This window comes from Gouania willdenowi, chromosome 17, assembly GCF_900634775.1.
Source record: "Gouania willdenowi chromosome 17, fGouWil2.1, whole genome shotgun sequence".
In the NCBI taxonomy this organism is placed as follows: domain Eukaryota; kingdom Metazoa; phylum Chordata; class Actinopteri; order Blenniiformes; family Gobiesocidae; genus Gouania; species Gouania willdenowi.
The window spans coordinates 1069650-1095162 of NC_041060.1; the positions used below are offsets into that span (position 1 = coordinate 1069650).

At 36.5% G+C, this 25513-nt stretch overlaps 1 protein-coding gene across 1 annotated transcript in view; it reads left to right on the forward strand.

Moving 5' to 3' along the window:
- LOC114478834 (semaphorin-6B-like) overlaps positions 1 to 25513 on the forward strand; it is a 55471-nt gene that overhangs the window by 27686 nt on the left and 2272 nt on the right. The window contains exons 3-16 of the mRNA XM_028472120.1: positions 457 to 568; positions 2865 to 2925; positions 4458 to 4520; positions 6087 to 6185; positions 6277 to 6367; positions 7374 to 7493; positions 8796 to 8884; positions 11852 to 12069; positions 13640 to 13771; positions 13931 to 14080; positions 14152 to 14328; positions 18843 to 18983; positions 21062 to 21139; positions 22726 to 22787. Of these exons, the coding sequence (XP_028327921.1) occupies positions 457 to 568; positions 2865 to 2925; positions 4458 to 4520; positions 6087 to 6185; positions 6277 to 6367; positions 7374 to 7493; positions 8796 to 8884; positions 11852 to 12069; positions 13640 to 13771; positions 13931 to 14080; positions 14152 to 14328; positions 18843 to 18983; positions 21062 to 21139; positions 22726 to 22787 (1593 nt within the window). The remainder of the gene's footprint in view (positions 1 to 456; positions 569 to 2864; positions 2926 to 4457; positions 4521 to 6086; positions 6186 to 6276; positions 6368 to 7373; positions 7494 to 8795; positions 8885 to 11851; positions 12070 to 13639; positions 13772 to 13930; positions 14081 to 14151; positions 14329 to 18842; positions 18984 to 21061; positions 21140 to 22725; positions 22788 to 25513) is intronic.

The following is a 25513-nucleotide window of genomic DNA, read 5'->3' on the forward strand; positions in this document are numbered from 1 at the left end:
GTGCAAAACAACAAAAAGAACCTCACGAAATGACACAAATACACACAAAAATGACTCGTAACACACAAAACAACAAAAAAATTACCAAAATGACAGAAAAAAAATACAAGATGACAAAAAAATTACACAAAATGAGAGAAAATTGTCAAAACAATGACATAATAACACAAAATTACTCCAAAAAACCCCAAAACGTCAACAATAACACTTTTATTTTGTTTTTCTTGTGCACAACTGATCACAGTTTCCCACCTCTGATTCATACGAATGAATCAGCAACATCAAAAACATGATGTTTTGTCCAAAAACCTTAAAATTCTTTCTTGCTTTACGACTTTGTAGAATCAAGTCAAGGTCCCAACATTAGTAGAGTTATGTTTATATATACAGTACGTAAAGATAAATGTGGAGAAATCCCTGAGCAATGCATTTAATGTGTGTGTGTGCGTGTGTCAGTGATGCGGAGGTATCCGGTTTTCCTGGGCAGAGCTCATCGTTCAGCTCAAAGGCAGGAGCTGCACATCCAGACGGTTCTCCAAGTCAACCGCACGCTCTACATCGGAGCCAGGTAACCAACGGCAACCGCCTCCGACTGTGCACCGCTGACGTGTTCGCATTAATATGTTTTTGCTTTCACTTGATGCCTCAGCTTCCATCTGTCGCTCTCGTTTTTTTAATGTCAAGTGAGAGCTGTTTGTTCACATTTCTCTCTCTCTTTCTCACACACACACACACACACACACACACACACACACACACACACACACACACTGATGTTAAGAACAGCCTTGTACTAGTGATTTATTCACGTTAGTAAAGATGTTCAGTTTTACTTTATAGAAAAATACACTAGACACGACAAAAACACCCAAAATGATTGTAAAAATATACAAAACGACAACAAAATAAACTAAAAATGAGAGAAAAATCTATAAAATGATGAGAAATTTACAAAACGACAACAAAAACTCACAAATCAACAACAAATAGACACAAAAAATATTCCAAAATGACAACAAAATGAGCCCAAAAACACACAAAATGACAAAAAATTCACATGAGAGAAAAATTTACAAAATGACAAACATTTACAAAACGACAGAAAAAAAAAACTCACAAAACGATTCCACAAAGATAAAATAACAAACATGGACTTACAAAACAAAAAACAAAAACAACAATGGCTGAAAAATACCAAAAATGATGACAAAAACATACAAAACGACAACAAAAAAAACTCAAAATGAGAGAAAAATCTACAAAATGATGAAAAATTTACAAAACAACAACAAAAACTCACAAATCGACAACAAACAGACACAAAAATGACTCCAAAAAACTTCCAAATTAGCCAAAAAACACACAAAACGACAACAATAAAAAATTCACTGGAAAGAAAAATTTACAAAATGACGGAGAAATTTGCAAATTGACAAAAAACTAAAATTCACAAAACGACACAAATACACACAACAAAAAAATGACTTCAAAAATACACAAGACTGCAACTACAATGCATAAAGTGAGAGATAAATAATCAAAATGACAAAATAACACAAAATTAAATCAAAAACACACAAAACATCAACAAAAAATAAAGTGAGAGAAAAAATATATAAAATGACAGAATTTTGCAAACCTTTGGATTCTGGGAACAAATGACAAAATAAAAAAATGATCAATAAAATCATAGTTTTTTTGTTTGTCGCTAGTGTTCTAGTTATTTTTTTATTATTAAAGCACCTGCTCAAGGTTTTCTGTGATCATGGAAAACAGAAAACTCAAAAAATGGAATTTACTTCCTTAAACGGAAATAGCAATATTAGGTTTTTTTTAAAATTATTATTATTATTATTATTATTATTAGTAGTAGTAGTAGTATTAGTAGTAGAGGATTTTGAAACAAAATCTTGGGCGATTTTAATGACCCAGAAATGGTTTAACTTTTAAACAAAATAACTATAATTTTGAGACGTAAAATCAAAGGCTCTCTTCATACAAAGCAATGTTTGCATTTATGAATTTAAAGTCAAAATTAACACAACTTTGAATATTATATTAATATTCATACTAGACACAAACAGTTCCAACCAACCAAAGCACAAAAGCAATGAAGTAATCATCATTACTGTATTATTATGTATTATTAAATATATATTCTTTGTTTACAAATGATTGTTTTTAAATAATTTTTCCAAAACATTTGCTCAAAGGGACTCCACATCCCAGAATGCACCTAGGTTCACAGCGGAGATCAAAACAAACTTTAGAGCAGCATTTTCAACCTTTTTACACCACATGTGTCAAACTCATGGCCCGGGGGCTGAATCCGGCCCTTTAGAGCATCTAATCTGGCCTGCAGGAGAAAATAAAATAACAATCATTGGGTAGATTACCCCAAACAAACAAATTCAATTCAAAAATCACAATATTTGCAGGGCTTGTGATGATATCACATGATGGCAGCCATTTTTAACCTCAAATTTTTTTAAAAGTGCTACAGTTTTTTGTAATTTATTCCACAAAATGTTTCACAACGCTTATAATCTGTGGCCCCTGAACTAAAATGAGTTTGACTTTTTTTTTTTCTCAAGCAAATAATCTGGAGACAATAAAATAATTATTCTCTCCAGCAGCTTTAAACTTTTTACTAAATTGGTAAAACAAATGGATTTGTGCACTAACGACTTAAATAGAAGTGATTTACAACTTTATTCACACAGTTTACTGTCATGGTTTGATGAACTGTTATTAAGAAAAAAAACACTGGCAGATGGAAACGATAAAATAAATGTACTTAATGTTTTTCAAATGATGAAATGAGCGGATGGTGAATCTCATTGTGTCTGTTTTGATAAATGTAGAGATGACTTGTACAGAGTGGAGTTGGACAACATGGCTGGAGAAGAGATGTTCTACAGCAAGGTAGGACACACCAGGGTTAGGGTCAATTACAATTGTAATCGCGTAATTGATAAAAATCTGTTGCTGTTGTATTCATAATTGAAATGTATAATTGAGATCAGATAATTGACTTTGTAATTGTAATTCTATGGAAATGTATATGAATTTCATGGAAATTCTACAAAAAACTGTTAATTACAATGTAATTAAATGCCAAACTGTGGAACAATGTTACAGTCCTATGTCTTACACATACGTAGTTAATTATTAAAATATGTTTCATATCAACTTTTCCCACTAGTCATTTATTTTTAGGATTATTTTAACATTATAAAGAAAATGTAAATCTAAGGTTATACTGACAGAAAAAAAGACGCTCACACCAAAATTATTAATACCAATATTTTCATTGATTAGGAAGGTAACCAAGGTAACCAAGAGATTAAACATAAATCAGATGATAGATTATATTTTTTATTGTATTTTACAGCTGATTTAATACATGGGTCAAAACTGGCCCGTGATCATGAGAGATGCTAACAAGAAGCTAACACTAGAGGAAGGTTACGTTTTATGGGTTAGGGTGTTAATGCTAGGCTAATGCTAGGCTAATGGTTACACTAGGCTATTGTTAATGCTAGGTTAATGTTAAAGCAAGTCTAATGTTAGGCTAATGGTTACACTAGGTTATTGTTAATGCTAGGCTAATGTTAATGCTAGGCTAATGTTAATGCTAGGCTAATGGTTACACTAGGTTATTGTTAATGCTAGGCTAATGTTATTGCTAGGCTAATGTTAATGCTAGGCTAATGGTTACACTAGGCTATTGTTAATGCTAGGTTAAGGTGAATGCTAGGCTAATGCTAATGCTAGGCTAATGGTTACACTAGGTTATTGTTAATGCTAGGCTAATGTTAATGCTAGGCTAATGTTAATGCTAGGCTAATGGTTACACTAGGCTATTGTTAATGCTAGGTTAAGGTGAATGCTAGGCTAATGCTAATGCTAGGCTAATGGTTACACTAGGTTAGTGTTAATGCTAGGCTAATGTTAATGCTAGGCTAATACTAATGCTAGGCTAATGGTTACACTAGGCTATTGTTAATGCTAGGCTATTGTTAATGCTAGGCTAATACTAATGCTAGGCTAATGGTTACACTAGGCTATTGTTAATGCTAGGCTAATGTTAATGCTAGGCTATTGTTAATGCTAGGCTAATGGTTACGCTAGGCTATTGCTAATGCTAGGCTAAGGTTAATGCTAGGCTAATGGTTACACTAGGCTATTGCTAATACTAACCTAATGCAGCGGTCAGCACCTGCATCTTCACTAAATATTCTAGTTCTAATTGACTTTCAGGGGAAAATAATATTTGTAATTTGAAAAAATGCATGTCGCAGTAATCGTAATTAAGTTGTAATTGAACATGGATAATTAATTGCCCCAACCCTGGGACACACTTACACAAAAACGCACACATAGAGCATTAACAAAATTAATTTAAATGCCAAAAAAACAAATCAAATGTCTAACTCTCAGTTTTTCCCACACAGAAAAGGACGTGGGAATCCAACAAGAATGACATTCGAGTGTGTCGGATGAAGGGCAAACACGAGGTAAAACTCAAAGCCAACAATGCTGACTTTAAGACGCACACATGCATCAACGTGATACGTGCTATCACACGCTTGGACGCACAACCCCATCATCTCTCACTGGGTGCTTGGTGTGATATTCACACGTTTGAGCTGGCTGATAAATGCTTTGCACGTCACTTAATCACGCTGGATCAGTCAAATGTTACCTTGGCTCACAGGTAAACACACTTTAAATGCATTTGTTCCCCAGTTATCTGCTAGCTTCCTGCTATCTGTGTAATACACAGCCTGCAGTGCAGAAAACAGGCCAACACGTTGTATAGTATGTGTACGTAAAGCTGACAACGCACTTATAGTATCAGCCAGAACTGAGATCACACTGGTTGGTTGACCAGGTGAAATCTAAAATACGCATTTTTTTATTGTATAAATGCAGCAACGCCTGTGGAAAAGTGCAATCTGAGCTGGACTCAATGAAACGGGAATTATTAAAGGAGAAACCAAGCAGAGAGAGTGTCACCGCCTCAGGGAGGAAAGTGTAATTGAAATCAGTTAAAGGATCACAGCAATAGGTAGAGATTAGATGTGTGTGTAGGTGTGAGGATGAAAAATGAAGGAGAAAATGGGGAGGACAGAATGACCTGGACAGGAAGAAACTTTAGAGGATATAAAAAGCTCAAGAAGAAGGATAATTGGGATCATACATGATTCATCTTTGCTGTGAATCTTTTGTTTCACGTAAAAGATTGAAGGTTTTTTCAAAGCTAAACATTTCAATGGTTCAATGAAATGATTGGAAAAATTTTTATATTAATTCATTTTTATTTTGGGCTTTTTTTTCTAACTGTAAAGTGTCTTTGAGGTTTTTTTTAATAAGAATTAAAGGTTGAAAAGTTGAAAATTGCCTTTTATGTCATTAAAGGCAATTTTGTGGAAAATTGCAGGATTTTAGATTAATTATGATTCAATTTTGATTAAAAACAACTGCAATTGTGTGATTAGGGTGTACGGGAAAATTGCGAGGCCCTGTAAATACTTTGGAGTTTCATTAAATGTTCATTTGAAGGAACTGAGATTTCTACATCTGTATTATTTTGTAATTTACACGATGATTATTATTTACTCTGCCGTGTTTTATTTTCTCCTGTGGGCCAAATCGGATGCGCTAAACCTTTTACAACATTGATCAAGTCCATTTATAATTGCTGAAAATGTCTTGAAAATGGAAAAATGTGCAGAAAATGCATTAAAATGTGATGGACAAGTATCAGAAATGGGAGTAATGTGGCAAAAATGCATTAAAAGGAGCAAAAAATAGTGATGGTGTCGAAGTTTGGACTAGTTGCAGAAAATCTGTAAAAATAAGCAAAAACTGTTAAAAAAAAAAAAGTCTGTCGACCCCCTCCCAGTGTCTCCCAGTGAGAACCCCTGCTCCAAAGGGCCAGATTTGGCCCCCGGGCCTTGAGTTTGACACATGTGGTGTATTTACGGACAGAGTTTAAGTAAAAACTTCCCTCTATAAAAACGTCACTCTGGCAGCTGTGGTTGACGTCCATAAATGATCTTTGTTTCTTCTTCTTTCAGGGAGAATGTCGTAACTTCATCAAAGTTCTGCTTAGTCAGCACGGTGGCTTGTTTGTGTGTGGAACCAATGCCTTCAACCCGCTGTGTGCCAACTACACTGTGAGTATTCTCCGTATTCTCCCATCTGTCAGCTGGTGCCTCTCTCTCCTCTTGGCCGTTCATGTATATCACTGTTGTTTTTTCATCACAGAGAGACACTCTGGAAATGACAGGAGAGCCTGTGAGCGGCATGGCTCGATGTCCGTACGATCCCAGGCACGCCAACGTGGCTTTGTTTGCAGGTACCAGCTTTTTTTTTAATACTTCTAATTAACAAAAAAATAATTGTCACAGGCAACTGCCAACTAAAGTACACTACATTTAATATATATATATATATATATATATATATATAAATTAAATAAGTCAAGAAACAAAACTTGTGTTGTTCCGATGCCCTTTTTTTCCCCAATATCGATACTGATACCCAGCTGCGTAGTATCAGGTGATATTGATACATGCCGATGCCGCTGCGATTACGCAAACACTTTCAGTGGTTTCTTCTTCGTTGGTGGACTGGGTATCGATAGTAGTTTGAAGAAGAGTTGATGCTGTAAATGTTATCGGCGTGTTAATAGTTAATACTTACCGATACCGATGCCAGACTCCTACCGATACTAGTTTCAATATCGTCATAACATTTAACAAAAAAAAAAGGGAGGAAAGCAAAAGTTTAAAATAGAAACATAAAAGTAAATGGGGGTACATACAAAGGGTAAATGCCTTTTTGTCACATATCTTTTGATGTAATTATGTAATTGTGTAATTAGTCCATTTTCAGAATAAATTTTATGAATTTTTTGCAGGTTATCTCTAATTTTCAATGTTATTTTTTCATCATCTGAAGTTTGCTGTGCCGCAGTGATTACCAATCTTTTTTGTCCCGTGTACCCCCAAACCCTGTGTACCCCCTCTTCATATTTTAAGTACCTTCTCCATAATTTCATATCCTTTTTCATATGTGGAACAGTGGAATCTCCTAAACCTCAACTGTGTGTCAAACATTGGTCCATAAGGCTTCATCTACAAATCCAAAACAATGAGTGGAATTTATTTAAAAACAAATACAATGCATTTTAAGTGATTACTTCAATAGTAAACATGGTCGTGTTTACCTTTGCAGATGGTTTATATTCAGACCTGTGGCTTCTCTTCTTCTCTGGTTTTACTCGTCCTGTCTATCTGTACCCTCCCTTTTCTTCTTCTTTCTTCTTCTTTGCTTTCTCACCCTCTCCTTTTGTCTCTCAGATGGAAGTCTTTTTACCGGTACGGTGACAGACTTCCTGGCCATCGACGCTGTGATCTATCGCAGCCTTGGAGACAGCCCGGCCCTTCGCACCATCAAGCACGACTCCAAATGGTTCCGAGGTAAATTTAGAAAGGAGCCGCATTAAGAAATCATCTTCCAGATATAGAAACTGATGGACAACTTCAATCACAGCAGGGGTCGTAAAAAAACATGTGATTGTCTGATCTGAGAGCCATATTTTTAACATTCATGTCAATGTGAGCATTAATACAGGAAGGAAAAAAGGCTTTAGTGTGTTTTTGTGGTCATTCTGTTGTTGTTTTTCCTTTTATCTTAGTTTATTTTAGTATTTTTATTGTTATTTAGTAATTTTTTTCTGTATTGCATGATTTTTCATTTTTATTTTTGTTTGTAATTCTGTGAGTTATTGGAATCATATTGTGTGGGGGGGGTTGCCATTTTGTGGGGTTTTGTTGTATTTCGTGTATTTTTGTTGTTGTTTTGTGCGTTATTCTGTAATTTTGTTTGTTTTTTATGGATTTATTTTGTGTAGCACAAATTCAGACCTAATTTTTGCAGCCCCCCAAAGCAACTGCACAAAATGACTCCATAAATTCACAAAATTACAACGAAAACACAGAAAACTGTCACAGAAACACGATAAAAAAAAAGCTAAAAAAATCACTCCAAAAATGCACACAAAAAAACTGAAACACACAAAAGGACAAGAAAAATGCATAAAATGAATCAAAAATCCCAAAATAACAACAAATGCACAAAAACGGAGAGAAAAATACACACAAAGGGACAATAAAAACACACAGAAACCCTTTGTTCTTTGGTGTATTAATTGGTCTTTATTAATGTAAATGCTGTTATGAGTTTTAATGTGTCGCACTGATCAGATACAATCACATTGTTGTGCCCCCCCACTGTGATAACCCATCGTTGCACATTAGGCTAACAATGTATAAGACCTTTTATATCATTTTGATCAAATCTTACTGAAACTATTTAAAACAGTCCATTGGTTGGCTGCTTTCATCAGCTCTTGTTAACAAACACAATAGCAGCTAAATACCAGCAGAGCCAACCATAACAAGCTTTATGGTAAATGTACTGGTGTGATTGAGATGAGTTTATCGTGGCTCCATGGATTTTTTATAAGCACTCAAGAGAGCAACCAGTGGGTGTAGGAATAACCTTTGATGAATAAATGATAAATATTGTGCATCCTCTCTTCTATGATGACTTAATAAAGCAAGCATGAATATTTGATGAGGCAGGCGGCTGGACAGCAGAGGTTCTTGTTGATGTGGCTGTTATTACAGCTCTCTGTCAGCAACTGTGGAGTGTGAGGTTAAACCCTGCAGAGAAACAACAGCTTTGATTCACTTCATAACTCTACTCACACTTTTCAGAGCCGTTCTTTGTGAGCGCCATGGAGTGGGGGCCGCATATTTATTTCTTCTTCAGAGAGATGGCCATGGAGTTTCATCACCTGGAAAAGGTTCGATTCTCGCTTTGTGACTTCTTTATAGACACGTTTGTCTTTTAACTTTACCTCACACGTCGTCCTGTAGGTCAGGATTTCTCAAATGGGGGTACGTGTACCCGTAGGGGTACGTGATGGCACTACAGGGGGTACCTGAGAGAAAATAAAAAATGAAAGCCTTAAAAACATGGGGTTTTATCATTTTTAGTTAAAAATGATAATCAATATTACCAGTAACTCACAAAACAACAACAAAAACACACACAATATATATACTGAACAATATAAAGAACAGACAATCAACAACAGAACACATAAAATGACACCAAAAACACACACACTAAGGGATAAAAATACACATTACCAGCAACATACAAAACTACAACAAAGACAGAATAAATGAGAGAAAAAACACACAAAATCACTACAGAATACACAAAAATAACAGAGAAACAATCAAACGACACCAAACACACACACACACACACACACACACACACACACACACACACAGAGAGAATATTTGAAATGATACCAACAACACACCAATCGATGACAAAAACACACAAAATAAGAGAAAAATTTACTGAATGATAAAAACAACAGAAAAAACAACAACAAAATACATAAAATGACACAAAATGATGATAGAAATAATCTTCATTAAGACACGAACTGAAAATACTAAGATCAGTGTTGGTTCCACATCCAAAATCCTGCGTTTTTTATTAAAATTATTCCTCATTTTTTTCCCAAATTGAATAAAAATTGGTCACAAACTCGAGGAAATTTAAAGATTGGCTATTGTCTATAACTTCCATTATGGAAATTGCTCATTTTCTCTACTAAAATGTGTGCCCCAATTGCGAGTTTGCCTAGAAGTGAAACCTATGCAGCTTTTGACCTCAGTGTATGAGGGGGTGCTAGCGCACCATCTATATCTATTTCACTGCACAGCTCCTTACAGTAGCGAGCTAGAGTCACGTGTGCGGCCAGAGCCAATCGCTGCGCACACAGCCAAGCAGACACGGACTGTAAACACACGAGTGAGAGAGAGGAAGATAGTTTAGACCGGAGAGGGGGAGGGGCGTCCAGCTAAAATTAAATAAAAAAAAACATTTGGAAAATGACCAAATTACTCCAAAATAACAGATGCACAAACTCAGGGTATTTGGAAGCCCTTGACAAAGTTTCAGTTTTTTCAACCCCCATTGAAAAACACAATTGACGTACATATACGTCAATGGCAGTTAACAGTTGGATTTGAAATGACGTATATATGTACTTAAATCAGTTAAACAGAATCTCAAACGTTGTCCTGTCATAGGGTAACTATTGCTATTTTTTGGAGAGAATTCAAATGAAAAGTTGTAATTAGATATTTTCGGACCCCACACATAACTGCAAAGATGTGTAGAACACAGTCCAATAAGTGTTGGAGGAATTGTGGAGACTTTGTAGGGAACCATGTCCGCATATCCTGGTCATGCTCCAAACTACAGCAGTTTGGGGAGGAGGTCTCTCTGACCCTTAGGGAGGTGTTTGGTATCAATATTCCCAAAGATCAACGGGAAACCTTACTTGGACTAAAACCAGTAGGTATAGTGGGAAAAGCTGCAGAGTATTTATGGAAAATCTCTCTGAGTGCAGCTCTAAAATCTATGACCATCAACTGGATGAAGGTGGAACCACCTACCTATCACCTGTGGAGTGTTTCTCAAATGGGGGTACGCCATGGCACTACAGGGGGTACTTGAGAGAGAGAGGGGAACATTAACAAATCAAAGCATAAAAAAAATGAGGTTTTACAATGTTTATTTTTAGTTAAAAATTATAAGAATACTAAACATTTATACCAGCAACTCACAAAACAAAACACACACACTAAGAGATAAAAATACTTACTATTAACAGCAACACACAAAACGACAAAAGACACACTAAATGAAAGAAAAACACACACGATCACTACAAAATACACAAAAATAACAGAGAAACATACAAAACAACATAAAAAACAAACAAACGACACCAAAAACACACACTGGGATAGAATAATTTAAATAACACCAACAACACACAAAAATGACAAACACAAAATAAGAGAAGAATAGACTGAAAAATAAAAAGAACAGACAAACAACAACTAAATACACAAAATGACACCAAGAACACACAATGCAATAATAGAAATGATCTTGATTAGAACTTGAAGTGAAAATACAAAGGTCAGTTTTAGTCCCACACCAGGAGGGAGATGAACGTAAATGAGAAAAACTACATAAATAACTTTATTGAGGAAACTGTTTCATTCATTAGTTATAAAATGAGATTCTTTAAAACGTGTGTTATCACTGATCCATTCCATATGCTCTATATTAGTTGTTTTTTCACAAAATTCTGAGTAAAATGTTGGAGTCGGACAAAGGGAACGCTTGGATTCAAAAGTTAGAGAAAGGGGTACTAGAGCCAAAAAAGTGTGAGAACCACTGCTGTAGAGTATATGTTATTGCTCATGTAACTTACCTATAGCGTGGATACTATCATTTATATTTGTTGAAGGAAAAATAAATGTCATGTCCACCTCAGTCTGAGCCCAATCCATTCATTGACGATGGTTACTTTTTGTATAACTAACAGAATTATTTTTGAAACTCAATTCATTCATTAATTATTAGGATTTCTTGGTAAGAGTAGCCTTCCAAGGTTTGACATCACACAGTGCACTCGTAACTGAACACACTGTTTGATTGGTTAGCTGAGACATGTGAACCTCTAGTTTCACCTGACTGTCTATTTATCCAATGTTCCAAAAAAACTAAACATGTATGGCGTTTATGGTTTTACATTATGTTCTTGACAATTTAACATACTATTATGCATGTGACGATGACTTATACAACTAAATGATGCTGACATGTTTTGAGGACAACCCCTCACGTCTGTAATTGAACTAGAATATGTTGGGCGCCCCTGCTGTAGGTGATGGTGTCCCGTGTGGCTCGGGTGTGTAAGTCGGACCTCGGGGGCTCTCAGCGCGTCCTAGAAAAACAGTGGACCACCTTCCTGAAGGCTCGGCTCAACTGCTCCATTCCAGGAGATTCTCACTTTTATTTCAACCTTTTACACGCCACAAGCAACATCATCCACATGCACGGACGAGACGTCATCCTGGGTCTGTTCTCCACGCCACCAAACAGGTACTGGGATACAACGAAGGGCCTCCCATTTTCTGTTTCAAAACTTCAGCATCACATCCACTTTACACTTTTCAGTTTCATCAGCTTTCCCTGTTTAATTGACTTTTTCTGGCTGTTAAATGTCTACAAATCTTTCCAAACATGCTAAATAGGATTAATAGAGTCAACTATTGTTATTATTTTTTTCAGATGTTAGATTGAAATCACACACGATTATGGTTGCATTCACACTGACTGATTCTAGAGCGGTTAAAACGCTCTAGGATTCGTTTGCTCGGATGGTCCGACTCGTTTGGGTGACATGAACACGGAAACAAAGTCTGGAGCGGATCAAACAGGCGAAGTCGAGAGCAATTGTTTCTGATGATCTCGTAGCTCTAAGTCTAGAGCGATTACGAGCGAGGATCAAACACAGGAAGTATCGTGATAACGTAGAGTGCACGGCATTGTGGGTGATCAGGAGAGCACGTAACAGCGCAAAACAGCCTAAAAACCACCAAAAACATGACAACTTGTTGCTGATTCATTGTTGAATGTTGAGAAAGAACAAACAGAGAATGAAGAAACTTCAGCTCTGAACGCAAACGAAGCCAAACCCAGGTGATAAAATATTCAAGTGTCCTCTGACGTTAGCCACTCGTTTAACTGGAAAAGTCCCATAAAAAATGGCTTTGCTTGAAGTTTTATCCATAAGGTTGACATTACGCTGTCATTAGCATTAATACGGTGTCATGAAGCCTTTCATTAAGTGTTGTTTGCTAAATTATGACACCTTTGGAGCTATGTTGGCATTTTTTGGGTTAGTTGGAGGGATCTAGTGGGGTTGGGTAGGGTTAGCGTGAGGGTTAGGGTAACAAAGGGTTAGGGTAATGAACAACACTTAATGACAGCCTTCATGACACCTTATTCATGTTAACGACAGGTGTCATGTCATAACAATGACAGCGTAATGTCAGCCTTTATCTAGAAAATTTCAAGTATTACCAAAATATTTGATATAGTCCCACAACACTAATCGTGAAACCTTTGCATGAAATCTCGCCGTGTGATTGGAGATGCTTCTCTCCTGCTGTGTCACCAGTTAAACTGATCACCAGTTCAGCTAATACACCAACAGCTAAACCTGTCTTTGTACCAGAAGCTTTTTTAGGTTTGAATGCAGTCATAAAAATAATCTGAAACGCTTGTTCATCACAACACATTAAAAACACACTTCAGTTGAAACTCCGCATGCAGTCACAGGATAACGTGATCACTAGATGAACTGTAACACGTAGCGAACGTGATTGAACAAAACAATGGGCGGAGTTAGACCTTTTTTCCCCGTTTGTCACACTTTCAAGACACTCATTTTTCTGCCAAAAAAAAACCTGTAAATACGTGATATTGTGGGTGAAATGGGTCAGATTATTGTTTTTGTGTCAGATTTATTTTCCGTTTCAGAATGTGAATCATTTTTTTCTGTCCGTTCTTTGCGATCTCAGAAACTCAGAGGCCCTATACACAGTGTGAACATATACAGCATACAGTTCCTCATTTTATCCTAACAACTTTCTTTCTCTGTCTTCAGCATCCCTGGTTCTGCAGTTTGTGTGTTTGACATGCAGCAGCTCGCACACGTCTTTGAAGGAAGATTTAAAGAGCAAAAATCCCCAGAATCCATCTGGACGCCCGTACCAGACGATGCGGTTCCCAAACCGAGGTACTGCATTGCACTGGTTAGCAGCCCACCGTCTCTAAAAAGTCTGTCTTCTCCCTCAATCCCCACAGGCTCCATCTGTCAATCATTCTGCAGCTTCTGCACAGCTCAGCACATTTTCTCCCTCCCTCACACTCTTTGACTCTTTTCCTGTTTTTTTAGGCCTGGAGGATGTGCAGTGCAGGGATCCAGATTCAGCTCCTCCACCACCCTCCCCGATGAGGTGCTGAACTTTGTAAAGACCCACCCACTCATGGACGAAACCGTTCCCCTGCTGGGACACAAACCCTGGGTGGTGAAAACTATGGGACGGTATGAGTAAAGATGGACTGCATCATGCTTTCTGATCTGGATTTTAACGTACGGACTGGTTCTCTGTGTAGATACCAGCTGACAGCGATGGTGGTGGATACAGAAGCTGGACCTCACAAGAACCGCACGGTCCTTTTCCTGGGCTCCACCAGAGGGACCATCCTTAAGTTCCTGATGATTCCTACTGGAGACTCTGTGTCCCATAACAGTGTGTTTCTGGAGGAGGTGGAGGGATTCAACCCAGAGAAGTACGAGCTTTGTATTTCAAAATATCCAGTACATTTCCCCAAGTATGGAAACGTTTTGCTTTCTGTTGACAATATCTCATCTTGTATGATTCTTATCAGTGTTGGGAATAACAGTGTTTAATTATAACGGCGCTACCTTTTTGGTAACGGAATAATCTAATTAATTACTCTCCCCATCGTTAGAACGCCGTTACCGTAATGTAATACCGTAGTGTAATGATGATTGGCTAAAGGTTGAGTCAAATTCAATGGTAAGCCAATCAGTGCCAGGGTTCAGGTAAGTGGGCGTTGCTACCAAGCTCAGTGTGCCGCACGGTACAGTGAGGACTAGATGCGACAATGTGGCGCCTGGAGAAGTCTGTAGATTTGAAATTGGCGTTTACAGCGTGGAAGTACAATCACTACTTCAAGAAAAAAAAAACACGTTGAATGTACTTTATGTCCTAGAAAAAAGTGTCCTCAAATAACGCTATTATGGCTGGCAGCGCTACTAGTAGCAGGCCAGCGTTAAAGCAGCAAAGGCTGGGTTTTTCTGCCCCACAGAAACACAGATAGATACAGTAGCAGTGACGTGTCGTGACCACTAGGGTTGGGTAGGCACGTTGCAAATGGAGACCACCAATAACAATTTCATATGTTTCTGCTGTCAAGTGTTAATTCAATTCAAATCAATTTTATTTGTATAAAGCAATTTCCAACAATGTCATCTCAATGCGCTTATCAAAATATAAAATTCATAATAAGAAAGAAAAAACCAACAAAATCCACATGAACAAGTGTTTATCATCTAACAAATCAACATCATAAACACCATTAAAGTAACATAAACAATTATTTAATATAGCCTCCATACTCTCACAACAAGATATATCTCATGACACGGCAACACATCTGTTGTTTGTGATGGAAACACAGAAACAGAGAAAAAGACAACAACAACAACTCAGAACAGCCTCAGTGAGGAGCATCCACAAAGTCAATCCTTCCTTTTGTTCCATTCACAGTGAAAAGTATGAAACATGTTCTGACCTTACCTTTGCTGAAGGTCTGGTAACTCAGGTGTTGGTCTCCATCTTTTAAAAGCTGTCGTTTTTCCTCAAAACAAAGTTTCTCTATCATCTCTAGCGCTGTCATCCTGACTGTAGTGTTGTCCTGCCCACTAGCTAGAGAACGTAGCAGCAGCTGTCACGTGGCATCTATTCACTAATGCACTGTGAACGTACGTATAGCATTTAGCATAGCACGGTTAGGTCCAAAGACAGCTCTCTACGCTGCCTTTGGACTTAAATGGTTGTCATCTTGGGGACCTGACTGAGCATCCGCAAACACGTAAAACCACGCATTGGGAACGGAGGCAGAAGAGCGACGTGCCTTAGGGAGGGGGCGTAGCCTCCCTCTGCCTTACAGCGGAGTGAGACTGTGCAGCTGTTCCAGGAAATAGCGCTGTTTAGTTATTTGGGCTATGAAACGAACAAAATGCTGACACTTTCAAACTTCTAGGTACTGTAGGCTATTGGAAATGGAAAAATAAATAATTTATAATTATATGATAATTAAAAAAAAAAAATTATAATTAAAACAAATAATCAAAATATCAATTCACCCTTGGGTAGGCACTGCCTACCTTGCCTACCCTGATTGCACGTCACTGTACAGTAGATAGATATATACTGTGAAATTGAAGTGCCCAGTAGCATACAGTGACACAGACTGAACTGAATGCACTGATAGACAAGTTTATCATTGACAACACGTTCCCATTAGCAACTGTGGACTCACACTCATTCAGAGCTTTCATTTCTCTACAACATAAGTTGAAGTTACATTGTTAATTGTATTTCAAAAACACTAATTGTTAAGCACTTTATTTTTCATTTTTTACTACATTGAATTAAAAGCACTTATTGTTTAAAGTGATGTACAGTATGTTTACCTATTGTGCTTTTAGTTCCAATGAATAAGTTAAATAAAGTACTCTTAAACCCGCTAAAAAATCAAAATTATTTTCAAAAAAGTTAAGCAAAAATTACTTTTTCTAGTAACTAGTTGCATTTAATAACTTTTTGGGGAAAGTAACTAGTAACTATAACTATAATTTGCCCATCACTGATTCTTATATTAAAACTAGTTGGTTCTATTTTTTATGATAAAAAAACAAGGCTGCATTAATTCAACTACACTTTGCTGCAAAGCCGATGAAATAAGAATATAAAATAAGATTGCACCACTAGAGGTCTCTGTTTAAAAATAAATTATTGAATAATATGCAAAACGATAACAAAAATGTTTTAAAAAATGACACAAAAGTGAAATACAAAAAGTGACTAAGTATTTTTAAAATGACAACAACAATACACAAGATGACTACAAAAAACACACAAATTGACAGAAAAATACACACGACAGCTAAACTACACAAACTGACAGCTGAAATGCAAAAAAAAATCACAGCAAAATACACAAAAGGAGATGAAAAGACAAAAAACCTAGAGCAAAACCTGTAATATTTGTCACTAGCATATTTTGCAAAAAAAATAAATAAAATAAAATAAAACAAATATCACCATTTTCTCAGAAAATGAAGGTTTTTGTCCTTTTTCTCTTTCTCTCATTGCGCCTCACATTTTCATTTTGTGCAATTATGTTTTGATGCTTGTCTCAATATGTTATTTTGTGTAATGCCTGATTTGTTTTGTATCTATAATTTATTCTGTCACTTATTTATAGTTTTTTACAGTTAGTTTGGACTATTTTTAATCTTATTTATTCATCAAAATAATTTTTCTATTTTTTTCCTCCTTTTTTTCTCTTTCTTCGACAAAAAAATTAAATAATAATAATTTTTATTGTATATAAACTAAATTATTATTAGCAGTTTTACTTTTCACTTCACTAGTTCACTTTTTCATCTTAATTTCTAAAACTTGTAGACAAGTAAATTATATATTTCATTTCTGACACTTTTTGTGTTAGTTCCTCTTTGTGGTAGAAAAACAACAAAACAGTCCAACAGTTTAAATATAGTTCGTTTCATTTACTGTAGTTATTTCCATTTCAGGAGGTTCACTCTATCCTATAGCGTCATATTACGTCATATTTTACACTAGAATTGACATTACGGTCTCTTTGTCCACATGTTTACGTTAAAAAAATGCGTGTAAATGTGTGACACTGTCTCAAAACATGCATGTGAGGCGACATTCTTTGCCATATTGCAATTTCCACTTGATTGAAATATATACAGTATATATTAATTATTTTAAAACTTACGGAACATCTGAGTACATAAATTACATTTTTGTAGACGCTACTAGCCAGAATACTTTTTTTAATAATGTGTTTTCTTTCTTTGTTGTTTTGAACCTAAACAATATATTTAAATAAATACATACTTATCATTCACAGGAGCGTTTGAATCACCTTATGAAACGCAGCAGCTGCAGCTGAAGAAAACACGTTTCTAAATTAAATTCAGTTTGGCTCCAAGTCTGAGTGACACAGAGTTAAAACAGCTCTTATCAATCACTCAGACAACAGCCTCAATAATCCCACAATGCACCATGGGAAGTCAGCATCAGGCAAAGCTGATTAGTGGAGCCCAAAGCATCTCATCACACTGAAGATTAATGCAGAAGACGTAAGACTGTGTGTGTTTTATTAACTTGTTCAATATGAAGTTACATTGCCTGAGATATAAATGAACATTTACTGTAGTTACATGTTCTAGAGATGTTGAGTTTGTATAATTTACAGCAATTGTAAAAAAAAAACTCACTGATTATTTTTATTCATCACAGATTATTATTATTATTATTATTATTATTATTATTATTATTATTATTATTATTTCCACTAACAATATGAGTAATAATAAAATCATATTTTATTTTTCTTATTAATCTTCTATTTATTTAATGATAATACTAATAATCATATTTATTATTATTATTATTATTATTATTATTATTATTAATAAACAAATATTGTTTTTGTTTTTTTAAATCGACTTAAAAAAAAAATCGATTTAAAATCCGCACCCAAAAAATCACGATATATCATGAAATTGTTTTTTTTCCCCACACCCCTAGTCTAGAGCAGGTTTGACCCACGGACTGTGTTACTATGGTAACTAAGGTGTTTTCTCTTTGATGAACTCGGCTCCATTAGGTTAAACCTGGATTTAACCCTGAGCTGGGTTTGATGAAATACCCTCTCTCTAACTCTCTCTCTATCTCTCTAACTCTGTCTCTCTCTCTCTCACTAACTCTGTCTCTCTTTCTCTCTCTCTCTCTCTCTCTCTCTCTCACTAACTCTGTGTCTCTCGCTCTCGCTCTCTCTCTCTAACTCTCTCTCTCTCTCGTTCTCTCTCTCTCTCTCTCTCTCTAACTCTCGTTCTCTCTCTCTCTCTCTCTCTCTCTCTCTCTCTCTCAATAACCCTGTGTGTCTCTTTCTCTTTCTCTCTAACTCTCTCTCTCTCTCTCTCTCTCTCTCTAACTCTCTCTCTCTCTCTCCAGATGTGTGGAGGACTCTCCCCAGGCTCGTCAGCTGTTGTCTCTGTCTCTGGACCGTAGCAGTCACACTCTGCTGCTGGCTTTTCCCTCGTGTCTCATACGATTACCTACGTCACGCTGTCACCTGCACTCACGCTGCATGAAGTACGTACTGTTTACCTCCTGATCACTGTTTTATATTGTCCCTGTGACTCTTATCAATCGCTGCAGAGCAGAGATACGCATTGACACAGTACACAGGGGCGGGCGTGGTTCCAGCGCCTCTAACTGACACGCCCCCAGCGTCTCAGAGCAGAGAGAAGTGCTTGTTTTTTCATGATTTTGAGACGTAATTTTATATACTTAGCAATAGTTTTTTTATCTTTCAAATGTGTCTCAGTGGTCAATGACAAAGTCATAACACACATTTATTTCTGCTTTACACAGACTTTAAAGTCAGTATTTAGTGTAATGATCAATATAAACATTAACACAGGAAACAATAGGAAACAAATAGGGTTTGTGTGTTTTTGAAGTCATTTTGTGTATTTTACTATTTATTTTAAATTTTTTCATGTCTTTTTTTGGGGGGGGTTTCTCGTCACTTTAGTGTTTTTGCTGTTATTTTGTTACATTTTCTATTTTTTGAGTCATTTCTCAGTGTTTTGTGTAATTTTTGGTGTATTTATGTTGTCATGTTGTATGTTTTTGGAGTCATTTTATGAGTTTTGTTGTCACTTTTATTTTTATATATTTATATTATGCTTTTGTTGTCAATGTCGTGTTTTTGCTGTCAAATGTCCTTCTATTTTTTTGTCATATTTAATAGCGTGAAATGTCAACTGAGAAAAAGGAATTTGACTTTATTTGTGCTGCGACACTCAGAGACGCGTTAGCATCAGCATCATGAACACATTGATCCATCCTGTCTTATCAGTGGCTCCAGCTGCTCATGATGGTTTAATGGTGTGGGTGACTTCATATCAACTGATCAGATCCCAAACCAGTAGCTCCTGTGTTCAAACATGGATGTACAGCCATGCGTCATTTATTGATTCATTCACCCTTAATGTAGAGCACAAAGACTTTAATCCACACGTAAACGGCTTTAACTGCACGTCTAAGCAAGGTGTGGGAAACTAGCGGTCTGGGGGCCAACTGCGGCCCTCGGCCTCATTTTATATGCTGCATTTTATTTGAACTACATTTATGTTTGAGAAAGAGACAGTAGAGAATACAGTTGTTTAAGATTGTGTGTGGTATATTAATTTGACATTTCAGGTGACCCCATGTGGGATCCCAACCCCAAGGTTGAAAAACATTGCTTTAATAACCGTACAGTAATGAATGTCCCTATCCGATCCGGATGAAACTCGTTGGTGCAATTGAAGAAACAACTCAACATAACTGACTCAGATTTCATAAAAATCGGTCAATTATGAACCGAGATATGAGTTTTTTAAATATGAGAGATTTTTTAAACTGATCCAGAATCAGTTTATTGATCCGGCTCCTTTCCAAAAAAAAAAAAAGTAATGAATACTTCCATGGCGTAAACGTAAGGTCTATCTTTGGTTAAAATTTTGTCAGTGTTTTTGACATAATCCTGCTAACAGACGAACAAATAAATATATAAACGCTGGTGAAAACATGACGTCCTTGGTGGAGGTAATGATTCCAAAAACACAAAAAATTACAAAAAATTACATCAAAGGACAACAAAAATTTACAAAAATCACTTTAGAAACACACACAATGACAGAAGAATACACAGAAGTGTGGAAAAATGACTCAAAAACACACTAAATGACAAAATAAATACACCAAAGCACAACAAAAATGACAAAATTTATAAAATGACGACTAAAAAGCACAAAATGACAACAGAAATACATAAAATGACATTCAAAACACACAAACATTCGTTCTTTCCTGTATTAATTATTTTTAATTTGTCAATATTCTAAATCCTTGGTTTCTTCTGAATGGACTCTACATTCTAACCTATAGACATGTCTTTATGTGTAAAAACCACACACATACCTGTGGTGAATAAATGTATTGTATTTGTACAGAAAACGTCCTAAATGGTTATTTTAGAGGATCTGTTCTGTATTTTAAAGCTGTTTGTTGGCCTCCTGACCACTAACTCTGCCACTATCAGCTACATTGAGAGTCGTACTTGTGTTTTCTGTCCCCTGTAGCTAAAGGATGACTTGTTTTCATTGTGTGTGTGTTTTCAGGAGCTGTCTGGCCTCCAGGGACCCGTACTGTGGCTGGACCCGAGGCAGCACCTGCTCCTTCCTGCGACCAGGCACTCGGTGAGGACAGCAAACACACACAGCAGGCCATCACCTCATTATGATGTCTGCAGACTGAAGCCTGCTGAGATAGAGCCTGTGTTCAGACACAACACACAATGCAGCGCAGCACACAACACAACACAACGCAACACAACACAACGCAACACAACACAACGCAACACAACACAACGCAACACAACACAACACAACGCAACGCAACACAACGCAACGCAACACAACGCAACGCAACACAACGCAACGCAACACAACACAACACAACACAACGCGGTGTATTATAATGTCATTTTGTATGTTTTTCTTTTTTATTGTTGTTGTCTTATTTGTTTTTAGAGTCATTTTGTGTGTTTTTCTGTTATTTTTGTGCATTTTTTAAGTAATTAATGGTGTTTTTGGTACAATTATCTTATTTTTCTTATTGTTTGGTATTTGGTTTTTGTAGTCAAAATGTGTATATTAATGCTGAAATTTTGTGTTTTAGGTGTCATTCTTATGTTTTTAATGTTGTTTTGTATATTTTCTCTCATTTTGTATGTTTTTCTTTATTTTCGTGGTTGTCATTTTGTGTATTTTTGCTGTAAATTCATATATTTTCTTGCATTTTGTGTGTATTTGTCATCGTTTTGTGTGTCTTTGTGTTATTTCTGTGTTTTTGAAGTCATTTGTGTGCTGTTAGACCATTTTGTGTATTTTTGCGGTTGTTTTGTTTTTTCTGTTTGTTTGTTTTTTGTTTTGTATGTTTTTGTAGTCAACAGGTGTATATTGATGCTAGGAATTTGTATTTTTTGTGTTTTAATTATGTTTTGTAAATGTGTTCTCAATTTGTGTGTTTCTATTATTTTTGTGTATTAAAATGTCATTTTATATGTTATATGTTCCTGTATTTTTACAGTTGTCTTGTGTGTTTTTTGAGTAGTTCTTGCTATTTTTTATTTTGTACATTTTTCTCTTATTTTGTTTTCTGTTGTTAGTTTTGTGAATTTTTTAAGTCATTTGTCTATTTTTGAAGTCTTTCGTGAGTTTGTGTATTTTTAATGTGGTTTTCTATACTTTATACTTCTATACTGCATTTCTGTAGTCATCTTGTGTGTTTCTGGCATTGGCGTCTAAATGGTTGACCCTGACCTTTGACTCCTGTGAAGACTGAAAATCAATGCATGGATCAATATTGTATCCAATTACAAGACAAAGACCCATCGGTATTTGCTACATATCAGTGTCAGAAAACACAAGTAACAAATACAGGGAGATTATCAGGAAATAATGATTTTTATTGTTACGGTTCTCAAACTGGGGTTGAGGAATTTTTATCCTTCCAAATGATTAAATAATGTAAAACCCAAAATCAGACTTAAAAATGTTATTAAAAATAATTTAACATGGTTATACCGAAGCTGTTTTTAACAAAAGAAGAAAATAATCCCTCAGACATTTAGGGTAACAGATGTAATTGATATGATGAAGGTTTTCCTGTCATTTTATTTTTTATTTGATTGTATTTAATTTAATTTAATTAATCTAGTAAATTTAATAAAATAATACTTTTATTACGTGAAAACTGATATGTGTGATGTATTTGTGTGCAGACTTCCTTTCCAGCAGGATGTAGAGTATGGAAACGCCTCCTCCCACCTCGGAGACTGTGACGGTAGGGACCATCACTGTGTGTGTGTGTGTGTGTGTGTGTGTGTGTGTGTGTGTGTGTGTGTGTGTGTGTGTGTGTGTGTGTGTGTGTGTGTGTGTGTGTGTGTGTGTGTGTGTGTGTGTGTGTGTGTGTGTGTGTGTGTGTGTGTGTGTGTGTGTGTGTGTGTGTGTGTGTGTGTGTGTCTTATACTGTACATTGCATGTACAGTATAACTAAAATAAATCAAATATATTTGGTTGTGTTGTTGATTAATTCTAGTCCAAATTTACATTTTAGTCATATTTAGTTGTAACAAGTTCGGATGAACTACGGCCGGGCCCGCGGAACGTCTCCGCGCGGAATAGCTGTGAATTTAGTCAAATAACTCGGTTCCACCGAGTAAAAAAATGGGGGCCCGTGGCACATACGGTGTAATGGGCCCCATTCATATATTATGTGTCAATGATTCGTTACCACCAACCGTCGCAATATTTGACTCACAAATGAATGAGAAAACAACTTTAATGTAAATTGCTGAAAAAAGGACCCTTCGGGCTCCTAATTGAATTGTGCGAAGCATAATCATAATCTAACGATAAACAGTTTTGTTACACAGATTGCAAACATGGGTTGGACTAAATGTTAAAGTAATGCAATGGTTTAAGTCATACTTGGAGGAGCAAAGTTATTTTGTAAACATTGTAAACTTTGAATCTGACAGATTACCAATGTCCTGTGGGGTTCCTCAGGGATCTGTTCTTGGACCTCTTCTGTTTAACCTTTATATGCTTCCTTTAGGACACATTTTACACAACTGTAAGGTTGATTATCAGAGCTATGCAGATGACACACAACTATATCTATCACTGAACCCAGATGACTATGGTCCCATTGAGGTGTTGTGTGACTGTTTAGAAAAAGTAAACTGCTGGATGAGTGAAAACTTCCTTCAACTAAACCATGACAAGATGGAGGTGATTGTCTTTGGTAACAAGGAAAAGAGGACTGCTGTCAGCAAGTATCTGAGTCTGGATCTTTAGAAGATAAAGACCAAGTCAAAAACCTTGGTGTTCTGATTGACTCAGATCTGACATTCAGCATCAGATCAAATCTATCACAAAAACATCTTCTACCACCTAAAGAACATCTCCAGAGTGAAAGGTTTAATGACTCAGAAAGATCAGGAGAAACTGGTCCATGCTTTTATCTCCAGCAGACTGGACTATTGTAATGGTCTTCATCAAACATCTACAGCTGGTTCAGAACGCTGCAGCTCAGGTCTGAACCAGAACAAAGAGGTCAGAACACATTACACTGGCTCCCAGTCAGCCTCAGAGGAGACTGTAAAGTTCTGCTGCTGGTTATAAATGTGTGAATGGGTTTGGTCCAGAATACATCAGTGAGATGTTAGTCAGGTATGAACCCAGCAGGTCTCTGAGATCTATGGACACAGGTCAGATAGTGGAGCCCAGAGCTCACAGTAACCATGGTGATGCTGTGTTTAGTTGTTATGCTGCAAAGAAGTGGAACAAACTGCAGCAGAGCTGAAGTCAGCATCACATGTGAACATTTTTAAATTAAAGTTAAAGGAACTTTTTTTGGTGATGTTGTTGATGTAATGTGTTTGTTGATGATTTTATATTATTTATATTCTTATAGATTTTAAGCTGTTGAATGTTTTCTGTTGCACTTTTTGATCATGTAAAGCACATTGAGTTGCCTTGTGTATGAAATGCACTATACAAATACATTGGCCTTGCCTTGACTTGCCTTGACGTAAGAACCCACCAGACTTCAGTCACTCTTTACATTTCTTGGTGCAGCTGTTAATGTGGTTTCAACACCTTTTTTCTGCTGGTCCAAACACTTGTAGTGGGAGACGTTTTAATGAGGGAGGAAGTGACTGCGCAGCGTTCAGCTTATTACGTCTAACAAGGAACTGTAACAAGCAGCGAAACGCTCCTCTTTTTTTATTCGCTTTGATATCCACAAAATATGTGAAAAACAGATAAAGGTCATCTCCTTTCTTCTTTCAGATTCTGCCTCAGCTTTGCATATTTTCTGAGTTTAATTATCATTAAATGCATTTATCTTTCTCCTACTCTCGCTAACACTATAGGATAGGGGTAGATAGAACACGCCGTGCTCTCGTCATATATCTTTGTGTTACTAATAGATAAGATTCTAGCTTTTATACCCGTTCCCGGAGCGGGAGTGCAGCTGTGCAGTGCAGATGGGAACCATTAAAAGTGTGTGGAAACACTGAGGTAATGCCGTGTTACAGAAGGAGAGAAAGAGAGACTCTCTGACCCGACTGCACGACGGAAAGTTTGAGCGAGAAAGAAAAAGTAACTGGTTTGCTGCGGTTTGAGCCTAAAGGCCAGACTGGAGATGAAGTTATTCTGAAATGCTGAATGTTAGTGTTGTTATTAAACAATGTAGTACAGACGCCGTATTGTATGCGTGTTTATAACTGAAATTTACAGGCCCTCATTTATTAATCGTTTATATCTGAGCTTACGACGTGCGTTCGCGCAAATTCACGCAAGCTTTGGTATTTTTGAGTTCCGACGTGATGGTACGCTATGATCAGAACTCACGTCTGGTTCGACTTCGTCAACACAACTCTGAGTGTGGATTAGTGGTGCAGCCCAGGAGAATCTGACTGAGATGTATATCTCGCTCTCATTTAATGTGGTTTTGTGTCGTTATTGTTGTCATTTTGTATAATGTCCCCTTGGTTTTTTTGT